General features: G+C 32.4%; 3 protein-coding genes across 4 annotated transcripts; 1 reads left to right on the top strand and 2 right to left on the bottom strand.

Moving 5' to 3' along the window:
• The first annotated feature begins 1438 nt into the window (after positions 1-1438).
• LOC113850164 (protein TIFY 3) lies at positions 1439-5924 on the top strand. Its single transcript, XM_027480569.1, has 5 exons — positions 1439-1785; positions 4697-4802; positions 4900-5071; positions 5213-5270; positions 5377-5924. Exons 1-5 carry the CDS (start codon positions 1637-1639, stop codon positions 5522-5524), a joined length of 633 nt encoding a protein of 210 aa, XP_027336370.1. The 5' UTR covers positions 1439-1636; the 3' UTR covers positions 5525-5924.
• Positions 5925-6214: 290 nt separating this feature from the next.
• LOC113852590 (50S ribosomal protein L18, chloroplastic-like) lies at positions 6215-9124 on the bottom strand. 2 transcript variants are annotated; one of them, XM_027482904.1, is made up of 4 exons: positions 8836-9124; positions 7820-7981; positions 6384-6553; positions 6215-6326 (listed from the first exon to the last, which is right to left on the bottom strand). In XM_027482904.1, exons 1-3 carry the CDS (start codon positions 9007-9009, stop codon positions 6404-6406), a joined length of 486 nt encoding a protein of 161 aa, XP_027338705.1. In that variant the 5' UTR covers positions 9010-9124; the 3' UTR covers positions 6215-6326; positions 6384-6403. The 2 variants fall into 2 exon arrangements, with proteins under 2 accessions (XP_027338705.1, XP_027338704.1); XM_027482903.1 differs by having other exon boundaries at positions 6224-6553.
• A 2059-nt stretch (positions 9125-11183) lies between these two features.
• LOC113853104 lies at positions 11184-11653 on the bottom strand. Its single transcript, XM_027483558.1, has 2 exons — positions 11551-11653; positions 11184-11344 (listed from the first exon to the last, which is right to left on the bottom strand). Exons 1-2 carry the CDS (start codon positions 11651-11653, stop codon positions 11217-11219), a joined length of 231 nt encoding a protein of 76 aa, XP_027339359.1. The 3' UTR covers positions 11184-11216.
• Between the last annotated feature and the right edge of the window lie 1067 nt (positions 11654-12720).

Here is a 12720-nt window from a genome sequence, read left to right on the forward strand (position 1 = left end):
CAGTTACTTAAGGTGATTCAAACGGTTGTAATCTGAGTGTGGATGAGAATGCACCATGGTTGAGCACCCAGTAATTTACTTTTGAGAAGGTGTAATTGACATTATTAATGAACTAAAAGGGAGGTAAATTCAAATATGAAATTTATCCTATTTTTTGTGAGTGCATAATCTCAAGCTTAACATTCTTCAAAAATGTCAAGTCTCTAAAATTGATTATATCATGGAAGAGCAAGGGTGGAAAAGGAAGACAACAGGTGAGAAGCAGTGTTAACCTATGACAGTCTTTGTAACCCCCTAAATTTCAAGGGTAATGGAGAAATCTCCTGTTTTTTAAAAACTTTGTTGAGTGGACAAATGTACAAGTGTATCAATTATGTTTGGATGAAACATTTGTAGAATTCTTTGTTAAAATAATAAAATAAAATAGATGGACTTAGTTCTTATCATTTGATTTATATTATTCTTCACAATCCATTATGTAGGGATATTGTGGCTATATTTTTTTAATTTATTGATGTATAGCGTCCAATTCAAAATGATTCTTTCAAATATTAACTGCAAGTGATTCATCATTTTCATAAGATGAATGAACTATTATTCTATTTGTTTGAAACATATATACCTTATTTTGTTTGTGATTAGTTTTTATAATTTCAACTTCTGAGTCATCAAGGCAAAATTTTTGTCATGTCTAAAACAATTAACTTGAAGTATTACAGTATTATTTTTGAAATTTATCTTTTCTTTATTCAATACATTTAATTTTTTTCTTATTTATATACTACTAAAAAAGACAACTTTTAAAGCTCAATTGTCTACTGAAACATTTGAATCTCTAAAGAAAAGAATTAAAAATGTTTTATCTCTACAATTAAATGAATAAACGCATAGAAAAGTCAACCAAATAAAATTACATGTGTATGATTTTGCATTTAAATTTTATGAATTTGTTTTTATTTTTAACATTATTAATTATAACTTCTTGTGTTAAATTCATGTTTACTATTTTTTAACGTGAAATTAAATATATACTGCGTCTTCTAAGTTAGATATGATATCATGCATGTTTGTTATCATTGTATCTATTTCCTCACCCGAAATATCCCCTTATCCTAATCAAGTTATAGCACACATTTGCTGTATGTTGTAGTTTATTAATTTCATATTTAGAGTAATTTCTAATTAATTAATATAAATTTTTTAATACTGATATTATATTAAAATTAAACTTTTATAATTATTTTTTAAAAGTGAATAGTAAACCCTTTAAATAATTTTAATCATCAAATGATGAACACTCCTAAACATGTTTTCTTTTTAATAAAGCAAGCTTGAAAGGTCAAAGTAGGAATTTCTCTGTTCCTTGTGGGCCAACTTGTGAGAGTAAAAAACAAAGATTAAATTAGACACAAAACAAAAGTAAATTGATAAAGAATAGAAGCACAAAAAACACGTTCATTTAAAATAGTCGGCAAGGATTAATGGTTGGTCAGTGCAGATTAGAGGGAATCAATCCAGCTTTTCTAAGAGCGTTGAAATTTCGCATACTCCCAAACCCGCTTCCTCATTCTTCTTTTACCATTCGATCCTTTCTCTTCCCAATCCCTCTTTCATTCCTCGTTTCCTCCGAACAACAATGGATGGTGTCACTGTCAAGTCCGAGGTTCCCGTTCTAGAATCTTCTGCCCAGAAACCTGGTGACAACGTTAGTTCCAACATGGAGGAACACCACCTGGTCCAGCCCAACGTGGTTGATGGGTCAACGATTCATCCCTCTGCCAACAAGTACGTTTCTAATAACACTTTTATGTCTCGCTTTCTGTGGATACAGTACATTGTGTTTCCACAAAACCCGTTTTGTTTTTTTTTCATTTATTATTTTCAGCAATTACCCACTTGCTTGGTCTTTTTAATTTCGGTAAATTTTTCTGATTTCGTGGATGCATAACCGTGGATGAACGTTAAACTGCGGTTTTTGGTTAATTACGGAGTTAGTGTGAGATTAGATAGAGGACGCATGTGTTTTTCGGATCAGCGTGTGCATTGAATTAATGAAAAAAAATTTAAAATAAATAAATAAAAGAGTGTGTGTGTGCGCCTGAAAAGGGGTTTTGTTTAGCGCTGGAGATACATGTACATACAAGGTTAATAATTGGAAAAGGTAACAGTAGTGGACTTCAATTATGCTTGTAAGTTGTAACCCTTGTTTTCTGGATTGAAAACGTTCTTATGAATTGAGAGGACTTTTTAATCTTCTGGATCAAGTAAACTATGTAACCAAAGAAAACTTTGAAATTGAGGGCGTTTTAGATTTGGGTAATTGACTTTTGGTTTGTCAAAAAAAAATATTTAGGGCACAACGACCTACCCTTAATGTGGTTATCCTACGAATTGGGACCTGTTTCATCGAGCAATTGATTTGACTTCATTTGACTCCATCAGAAAGATAATTTAGCATAAGGTGTTATTTAAATTTTAATCCACTTTTTTTTTTTTTCATTGGAGCCACTGTTGATCATCTTCCATGATCTGACCACCCTCTTGAAGCAAGTTTCTGTCTTCCACTCTTCCTCTTTAGTGGGTGCTATTCTGTTTTCCTATCAGATGTATTCATTCCTAATCTTATACCACAAAAATATCTATCAATATATTTTTTTTGTTCCTAATTATAAGAAACAAATACCTATTTTCTCACCCATAGTAGTCTTATCCGGTTGAAACCAGACTGTCGCTAATAGATGATACTTGTGGTCTAAACCAAAAAAATACTTATTTTATATTAATTACTAAATTCTTTTTATATCATTATTTGTTTCTTATAAATAGGACTGAAGATAGTATTTTCTTGTGTATCCACCTATTTACCTCAATCATCTTGTTTTTGCTACACATGTTATTATCATCTTATATATTCTAAGTGTAACCTTTCCACCTAACATTCACTCCATAGAGTATTAGTGTTTTTTTTTTCTCTTGTACTTGTCTCGTAGAATTTTCCTTTTGAGCTTAGTATGCACATTTTGATCATAATATATACTTGAAACTTTTCTTTGTTTAATCCATCCTGTTTGAATATTAGTGATATCTCAATGAAGCCCCAATAACTTTGTAAGATAGATCCAAAATACTGAAATTGTGAAACTTTGTGTATCACGTGACCACCAATTTTCTCATTAGAATAATCTAACTCATGTATTGTTGTACTTGCATCCCAATTCCTTATACTCTTCCATCTTACTTGTACTTAACCAAAATCCATTTGATTCCAAACCGTCTCCCCATTCTCAAGTCTAAAATTTCGTCTTAGTTTCTCTCAACTCATTAGCTTAAACTGTCTTCGCATAAAAGGCATTAAGCTACTGTCTCTTGGATGTGTTGTGTTCAGCAAGTACATCCAATACTAAGGTTAAAAAGTTGTGACTCAAAGTCAAGTCTTGATGCGAGAACATGTAATAGGAAAATATTTTGTTACTCTTCAATCAGATCAGGCAATAGTAATTTCCACATTGTACATATCTTTTATTGCTTGAATATATTCAATGTGAACATCTTTCTTTTTTGGAGCCTTCCAGACTTCTAGTAGTAAACTACCATAGGCTTTTTCATAATCAAGGAAGACCATACCATGTGTTTGTTTTCTTGTCTTCTTATGCATCTTTCCACCAAACCCAGCAATAATTATATGTCCTCTATGATTGACCTTCTTGGCATAAGCCAAATTGGTTTATGTTATTTGCAGGTAATTTTACCAAATCTTCCCTCATTAGTCTTTCCCATAGTTAAATTTCAGAATACCTGTTGTGCAGAAGTAGGTAGCAACGTTGAAAGTGGCAGCAGCAGTGGTGTGCTGGTAAGGTTAGGTCGGATTGCAAGCCTTCTATGCGCAGCACATGCTTTTCTAACTAGGGGTGGTACTAAGACTTGTGGATGACCAGGGGAAAACAACAGGATATGGTGAGCATCCAGCCTTAGCAATCAAACCCAAAATCAAGTGCTTCCTAGCTCTTGGCTTTGAGGGCATTGGCTGTGGCTGATGGATCACCTTTGAGTTTCATCTGATTTTTATCAATTTTGTTTTTATGGGTTTGGCTTTTGAAAATAATTAGCTTTAATTGGAATTATTTATGTGGCATTATAATTGGGTTTCCACTTTCCACTAACCGCCAAGCATTTTGCTGTAGTTGGGGAATCAAAAGTTGATGGAGGAAAATATACTGATTACTGACTTCATTCCAGTATTTTGGTGTGTTTTGTAGGGATAAATTATACATGTTTTGGTCTCTCAAGTAAAAACTATGAAGACACCCACATAAATTTGTATTTGGATTAGCATATTTGTGGAAAAAAAAATGCTTTGTTTTTCTTTTGCAGCTTCTTGAAGGAGATTTACAAGAAAATGATTATTTCCCTTAAATAAAAGCTAAAACAAACATCCACTTATACTAATAAGCTGTTTAGGCTTCACTTGAAAATTAATTATTGGCACATCTCATAATACCACAAAGAGCTTATCACTCCTAAAAGTTTAGAAAATAAAGGAGGAAATTTATTAATTCTAAAGCATCAGACGATTCTAGGAAGTCCAATTTATAATTTCCACCGAGTTCATACTTACCAATGCTGTTATGTGCATGTTTGCATGTAGTTATTTATTTATCTATTTATTTATTATCATCATTATTATTTTCTCTTTTAGGTCAGTGCCAGCATCTGGACTTAATGCAGTGATTCCTAGTACAAGCCAGCTTACCATCTTCTATAATGGGGGTGTTTGTGTCTATGATGGAATCCCTGCAGAAAAGGTAAGCCCCTTGCCACAGCTGCTGTTCCTTCGCCTTCTGCTTTACATGTTATGAAACAATCCAAATCATATATTTTCTTTCTTTTATTTACCAACAGGTGCATGAAATAATGCTTATGGCTGCCGCTGCTGCCAAATCTACTGAAATGAAGAAGATTGGGACACAGTCCACCCTCATTTCACCTGTTCCCACAAGACCTTCTTCTCCACATGGAATCACTAACAGTATTGCTTCATCCCAGAATAATTCAATCTGCAGGCTGCAAGCTGGTAATTTCCCCACTATGATACTAGATTTAGATCTCTCAAATTACTTAGTCTTTATCACTTGCCATTTAGTAACTTCACTGCCTGATATTTTTATGTAAAAAAAAATTAAACTTGTGGCTCTTGCATGATGCCTCTCTTCAGAATTTCCAATAGCACGCAGGCATTCACTTCAAAGGTTTCTTGAGAAGCGACGAGACAGGTACTATTTTCATGCCATGTTTAATTGGGTATCTTATATCTATTCAGTTTAGAGTTTCCAATTTTGTGTATAATTTTCTCATTAGTATCATTTATCTTTGTTAAAGGCTGGGCAGCAAATCTCCTTATCCTTCCTCATCAACAACAAAAGTGGCTGACAACATAGAGAACAACTGCTGTGCTGACAATGCACCAGAATTGATTTCCTTGAAACAATCAGGGGAGGAGTTTCAGCCGACTGTCTCTGCGTCTTGAGCATTACTAATGTTTGTTCTATTTTATGTGTTGTGGTAGTGTGGAAGATCATGAGCGTGCATGTAGATCACAGAAAAGGAACTAATATAATTGTATTATTATGTTCTGGAGTCTGTTACTGTGTTTTATGTGTAACATAACTGTTGAACCCGAAATGTTCTGTAGAAGGGTGACTTGAGAATTGTTGCATGTCTCTATGCACGTCTAAGAAGTATGCTTTGTGTTCTGATCACCTCATTGTAAACGTTGTTATTGTATGTGACTTTGTGGACAACTGATTATCCATTGTGTCGATGTTCCAACTTATATTTTGCGATACCTTTTGAGTTTTTTTTAATCCTTCCTATTTTTCCTTGTAAAGGAGAACAATAATTCGTTGGAAAAAGGTTGATGGACTATCTGAATAATAACAATGTAACTTTCTGGAATGATTTAAATGACAAACAGAACGTATTTAATACTTTCAATTTTTATAATTAATTTCTCTTTACATCATGTATTGCTTTATCCTATCTTAATACTGAAACAAAGCCTATTAAAATTATAATGATGCAACGAGCCACGACTAATAAGTTCTGACACAATAATAATAATAATAATAATAATAATAATAATAATAATAATAATAATAATAATAATACGAAAGAGTTATTGATTTATACATTGAATCAATAACAGTCTTCAAGAAATTGATGGATGAAAGGAGCAATTAGATTGCAACGAAGTTGTTGGAAAAGAGAAAATGTCATTAAAAAGAATTGTTGAATCCCCGGGTTACAAATTTAAACGTGAAATACAAAGGAGACTGTTATTGAACACGTTCACGGGCTGTTACACAGGAAAGAGAAAATGTCATTACAAAAAGACTCTTAACAAATTTTAGAACTCTAGGCCATGTTCACGGGCTGCATCAGCAAGTGCTTGAACACGACCATGGTATGGAAATCCACCTCGGTCAAAGGCCACCTTTGTGATCCCTTTCTCCAAACAGGACTTTGCAATGATCTCACCCACCCTCTTTGCTACTTCCTGATGCCAAAAAGATTCAAAGGGTCAGGACCATCGATCAGTATATGAAAATGCAAAAAATAGATATTGCAGGAAATCTTTTAAGCAAGGGAGATGGAGGCATTACAACCATTAAAAAACGGTTTTTACATGATACTCATTAGATGTTTGAAGATTAAAATGAAAGGAAACTCTGAATATTACAAATGTTTTGGTACATATATCAAGTAGGTTTTGAAGATTATTTGATTAATTTGTTGGTAGGTTGAAGAGAATTTTTAATGGAACCTTGTCTTAAAATCCACTGTTGGGTAGCAACTTTGATTTGATTCATTCTGCCTCCCTCTTTGTGTATATATTAACATATTTGAGGAAAATAAAGAAACTGATGATCAGTTGAAGGTGTAATGTACTTCTAATTTAGTAGTTATTACCACTGAAAGTGGCGACGAACATCAGGATGTAAATGCTTTCTTGCCAAATGCAAACTAAACTATATTGGCAATGAGATCTGAGAAAGTGCATCATTATCAGAAGTAATTATTTCCAGTTAAGCATGCATGCATTGCCAAGAAACTCACTATCCACTAATTATGAGATTGGCAATGGAGTCTTCGACTGCAACAGATGTAGCTTACAATGATTACTACGAAAAAACATGCATATTTATACTGATGGAACACAAAAGGTTCCTCCTTCATCATTTTATTTTTTTTTGTGGTTTCTCATAGGAGGCCTAGGATACGGATATGGTTATGGGGATCTGTAACCCACTAAACAATATTTTTTAATGGTATAGTTGCCACAGTATGAAGTTTGAAAATTATATCCAAGAAAAAATCTTTAGCTAATAGTTGTTGAGTTTATTGATAAAGAAGAAAGACAAATGACAACAGTGAAGGGCGTATAATTACAACATGCAATTGCAATACATCTTTCTTTGAGATTAGGCGCATGCCTCTTGGCCATGGCATCCCCACCCGAAGGTGAGGGCAGCAAACAATATGTCTTCGCAAAGTGCTCAAAGTTTCCTCTAGGAATATAGAGTTTTCCACTGATCACTAATTTCCTTTCCATTGATCAGCATTTAATTTTTTGCATTGTTAAGGAACCATTATGTTTTTCAATCAGGAAATGGGAAATTTTCTTATCATTTTAGAACAGAGGCAATATATTTTCAGTAACACAACACTCAGTTCAATCTGGTAGTGATTCAATTATAATATCTTAGTAGTGCCTAACACACAACAGTGAATAGAGCATTTCAATAGCATATATGGAACTTACAATTGTTGGGCCAGAGGTATAGTTAAACTCTTCAGCAATTATCTTTTGCATTGTTGAAACCGAAGCAAGAGTGTGCATCTTGGTGTCATCTATCACCTGGACAGAAAGATGCTTGTTGGATCTATAAACAGACAATCTTGGTCTTTCAGGTGTCCCTTCAACCTGATAAACCAAAAAAATGATTCCGAAATATATATCACTGCATTCTTCATGACAGCAGATCTCCGTATAACAAAGATTGTTATACCAAAGCATGGAGATAGAGTATACAAACAATGGTTATGCACTTCCATATCCATAATAAATTAAAGTAAAATGGCAAGAAGAAAAAGTGGAAGGAAATGAAAGAAAACTTTCATAAGGAGCCTATTTTTCATTCTAAAACTTGAAGTAACCTACATGGCTGCGCTCCATCTTCCTTTCTTTACTTTATTTTATTTCATTTTCTTCTTAAATCATGGATCAGTTACGTAGAAACTTCTCCACATCTGCTCACAATATGTGAAATATGTTAATATGTACATCCTTATTGCCAACGCCTCAGGAAATCCTACATCAGGATCAGGAATACTAGCAACACACTTTTCCCAATGCACTATTTACTATTGACTGAAATTTATTAGAATTCATGAAATGACTTGGGTCTTATTCCCTATTCAACAAGTCTTAATCATAATTTTCTCAATTCCAATAAATTTCAGCCAAACAATGCATAAAACTCTCAGTTTTAATTATAAGGAATACGCATACGGTAGATTCAGATTGTGTCTTGTGACCACTGGGTTCAGACAGGGGGGAATAGTAAGACAAAAAAAAAGTAATTAAAAAAAAAAAATCATCACTCTGCAAGTTCTAAGTCCCATGAATTAAAAAACAAAGAGGCATTGTTACTTACCCTCCACAGCACAAAAAGAACTCAAATTTAGCACAATAACGTGGGGGGTAACATAAAAGAGAGAAAAAGGCATGTATCATTGGCAAAGGAAAGACGGGTGAAAGTAAAGTAAATGAAGGACCTTCTTCCTGATACGAACGTGGCGTGCAGTCCTGTCTTCTCTTCGGGTTCTGGAATTGGCTTCAACAACAAATGGTAACAAAAGAGAGGGTTTGGGATTTGGCGTTGAAATTGTCAATAGGGAAGAGGAAGAGGAAGCACGAGAATGAAAGAAGGAGAGCGAAGAAGCTAACATTGTAACCACTTTCAAGCTTCACACTCTCACTCACACCACCGTTTTCCCAATTTATCGTCACCTTATCCTTTCTACTACAACAAAAAACAGTTTCAATTTTCACCCCATTCAGCTATTACTTCTGTTCTTTAGTGTCTTTTGCAAATTATCACTAAATAAGAAATTAATAAATAAATATATTTTAATATTTAATTATATTAATATTTTGTATTGTGTATTATTTTATAATTTTTAATATAAAATTATTATACATAAATTTTTAAATATATGTTAAAAAATGTTACTTTAAACATGTTTTTTAATTACTTTTTATTTTTTTATTTTTTAGAAAATATGTTTTTCTATGATGGATACTTCTATTAACGATCGTCGGACCGCGTAAAACTGTTGAATTTAACTTTTATGTGCTATTAATATAAAAGATAGCTTTAAATATATTTTTATTTTTTAAAAAAATTTTATGAGCTATTAATTTTAGTCTTAAATTTTGTATTTTAATTTTTAATTTTCTTAAATTTGTCACTTTTGTTCTCTCTTATTAACAAGGTACAATGAAAATTTTTCACGTAATTATCTATTAGTTAATCACTTTATTGTTAAAAATTAGATGTGTGAAATTTAAAATAATCAGAAATTAAAATAAAAACTTTTAAGAGACTAAAATCAAAATCTTACAAAAATATAAATTTAAGAAAAAAAATTATAGTAGCTTAATATTAATAATATGCCGTCAGGTTATTTAATATTTATATTGTTGAATTTTTAAGTGCGTATGTGTACGTCTGTGGGTGTAGTAATATTGTTTGTTAGGTATTTTTTGCATTTGATAAGTAAGAGATTAATTTCTCAAAATATGTTTAAGCGTTTAAAGTGAAAATGCATTCTAACAGCGTCTAATATTAACTTTGATAGGGATGAAATTAGGTTTATCTTTTTCACTATTTACTTTTCAAACTTAACCTTAAAATTGTCAAATGTTAAGACAATTTTAAGGTTAGGTTTGCTCAAGGTGTTAAGACCAAAGAGTTATATGATTTATAAAGAAAAATAAATTTAACTATTATTTTATTCTCTATTTATATATATATATATATATATATATATATATTTGTCAAATGTTAAATTATTTTATATTCTTTATTATTGTAGGTCTAAATTTACATTTAGGCATTGCATTGGTTTTTTTTTTTTTTTTACTTTTTATTATCTTTTGAAAATATTTTGACTTCTTTTATTCTTACTTGTTTTAATTATTGCTCACATTTCACGCTTTCATTGTCATGATCACTTTAAATTAGATCCTACTTTATTCTGTTGAAGTTTTAGATATAATACAGTCAAGGGGTTGAATTTTGAATATTACATTAAATATTAGGTGATTATTGAATGAATAATGAATATTTTTATTTTCCTGTTGCGTAACTTGAAAACAAAATTTAAAAGATAGGTGCACACCTCTAACTATAAAGCATAAACTAAATGCAAAATTAAATGCCTAAAAAAAGCATATATTGATGCTTGATTTCATTTTTAATTGTTTGAACATATTTATTGTGCTTTCTTTTTAATTTTTATTATTAATAATTTTAGTTATTGAATAGTTAAATTGTTTCACCTTCTATTATCTTTTTTTGTCAGTACTTCCTTTTTCAAATAATTTATTATATTTTTCATTTTTTCAGCAAACAACATATCTATTTTCTTCCATTTTTAATGCATTTTCTCTTTTATATATGTAGATGAGATCGGCTAAAAGACTAACATTAAAAAATATATGTTATGTTATTTGTTATATCTTTATGAGTCCAATTTTGAAAACAGAAAAAAGAATGTACATTTCAACAAAAATCTCACCATGATTTTCGAACTCATCAACCATGGGGATTCCCTATTAATAACACCTTGACTTGCAAGAATTACAGTGAAACTGCCACCACCATCATTAAATTAAGAAGGGGCACTGATTCAAACCTATAAAACACCTACACAAATATCGTTTCATTTTCTACAATGAGAATTACATTCATACCAGATTCAAAAGCTAGTAAGCTAGCTAAAACAAGCTAGTATGATGCAATCATGACTTAAACATTAGCATACGAAAACATATGCTAACTTGCTTAAGTAGACCTTTTTTTTTTAATGTGATTTTTTTCTTCTTCTGTTTACTTGGTAGATGAAAGGAGAAGGGAAAGAGTAGGCTCATGTCATGAAGAAGTTATATTGCAGGTTGTAGATTTTGACTTATCAAGGATAGACCACATAACTTGAACATCTTCATAACCACATGCCATTACTTCACCGTGCAGATCCATTATTCTGTTCTCTTGCTCTGCTGAATAATACAAACCAAAGATCAATACACAATATCATATAAAAGAAAATGTTTGGTAGACAACTTTAGAGAAATAGACACTCAGAGAGATAAAAAGCGAAATAAAAAATTGAACGGTGTCAAATGAGTAAGAACTGTACAAAATTGATGACCCACGAGAGCTTAAGTTGTGATAGTGATGTTGAAGAAATGGTAATGTCAAGTACACACACCTGTCTGAGACTTCTTATGGTCCCTTGGTGGTTGCTGGTTAAAGAAAGTGCAAGCTTTTTTGAATGGGGATGCGATGGTCTTCTTCCATGAGGCCATTATATTGGGTAACTAAATTAGTATTTGATAAGAGATTTTGAATTTGGTGCTAAGTCCCTTTGCAATGACAATAGTGTCGAGGCCTTATATACTATGCAGATGATGTCTATGTGGGAGAATTATAATATACGTAGTGGGAGAGGCATAGAAAGAGGGAGAGAGAGAGAGAGAGAAGCAAGATCCGTGAGATGAGGCTATGGATGGAAGGAACATCACTCCTTTTTTTAGTTACCTTATCTCATCAAACAAAAGGGTCGCCGACTGTACACAAGCACATGCTGCACGCTTCCTCACAGACCCTCCTTACACGTGAATTCTTTTCCACTGGATTCTATTATTATTATTATCATTATTACTATTGCTAAAGGGGTTATTTGCTCTTCCTTCTTTGCCACACAACATATAGGCAGCTTCTGGTCTTTTCGTGGAAGGCCCCTCATTGCCATTTTACAACTTCTTTTTGATTCCTTTGTCTCTCTTTGCAGATAAATCACACGCATTGGGTCAATTTCATGTTCACTAGTCCCTTTTTGGCCTCCCCAGTTCATACAGCTATTTTTCCTGTTGACATGTTTCTAGTTGTTTCTGTGGGTTTGGAATTATGAGCAATATTTACCCGTCTTCCTGGATAATGATTTAGAAATTTTAATAAAAATATAGTAACAAATCTTTTAAATATAACTTTTTTGTATGTCCTGTTGAGAGTGAACCATGTTTGGGGTTTCAAAATCTTTTAGATTACTTGAGGGGTATGAGTGTGACTTATTATTTTTACTATTCTTCTTGTTTATATATCCACATTGGTGCAAAAGACTACGAGTAGATAAGGAAAAACTGAAGTATTGGCGCTTTGATGGGTGTTTATCTCATTGGGGTCAACAATAATAGGGTGATTCTGAGAGGGGAGGAACCCCAATGCTGATCTGCAAACTCTGAGGCCTTTGTAATGAAGAAAGTTGGTGATTGGACAAAGAATTAGTTCCCCATTTGATGGCATGTGATGGCCACATGCTTTGGTGGGAAATGGGAACATGGAAGACTGAACTCTTAGCCAACCCAAAAGAAAA

The sequence above is a fragment of the Abrus precatorius genome, unplaced genomic scaffold (genome assembly GCF_003935025.1).
Source record: "Abrus precatorius isolate BTA unplaced genomic scaffold, Abrus_2018 Scaffold10, whole genome shotgun sequence".
In the NCBI taxonomy this organism is placed as follows: domain Eukaryota; kingdom Viridiplantae; phylum Streptophyta; class Magnoliopsida; order Fabales; family Fabaceae; genus Abrus; species Abrus precatorius.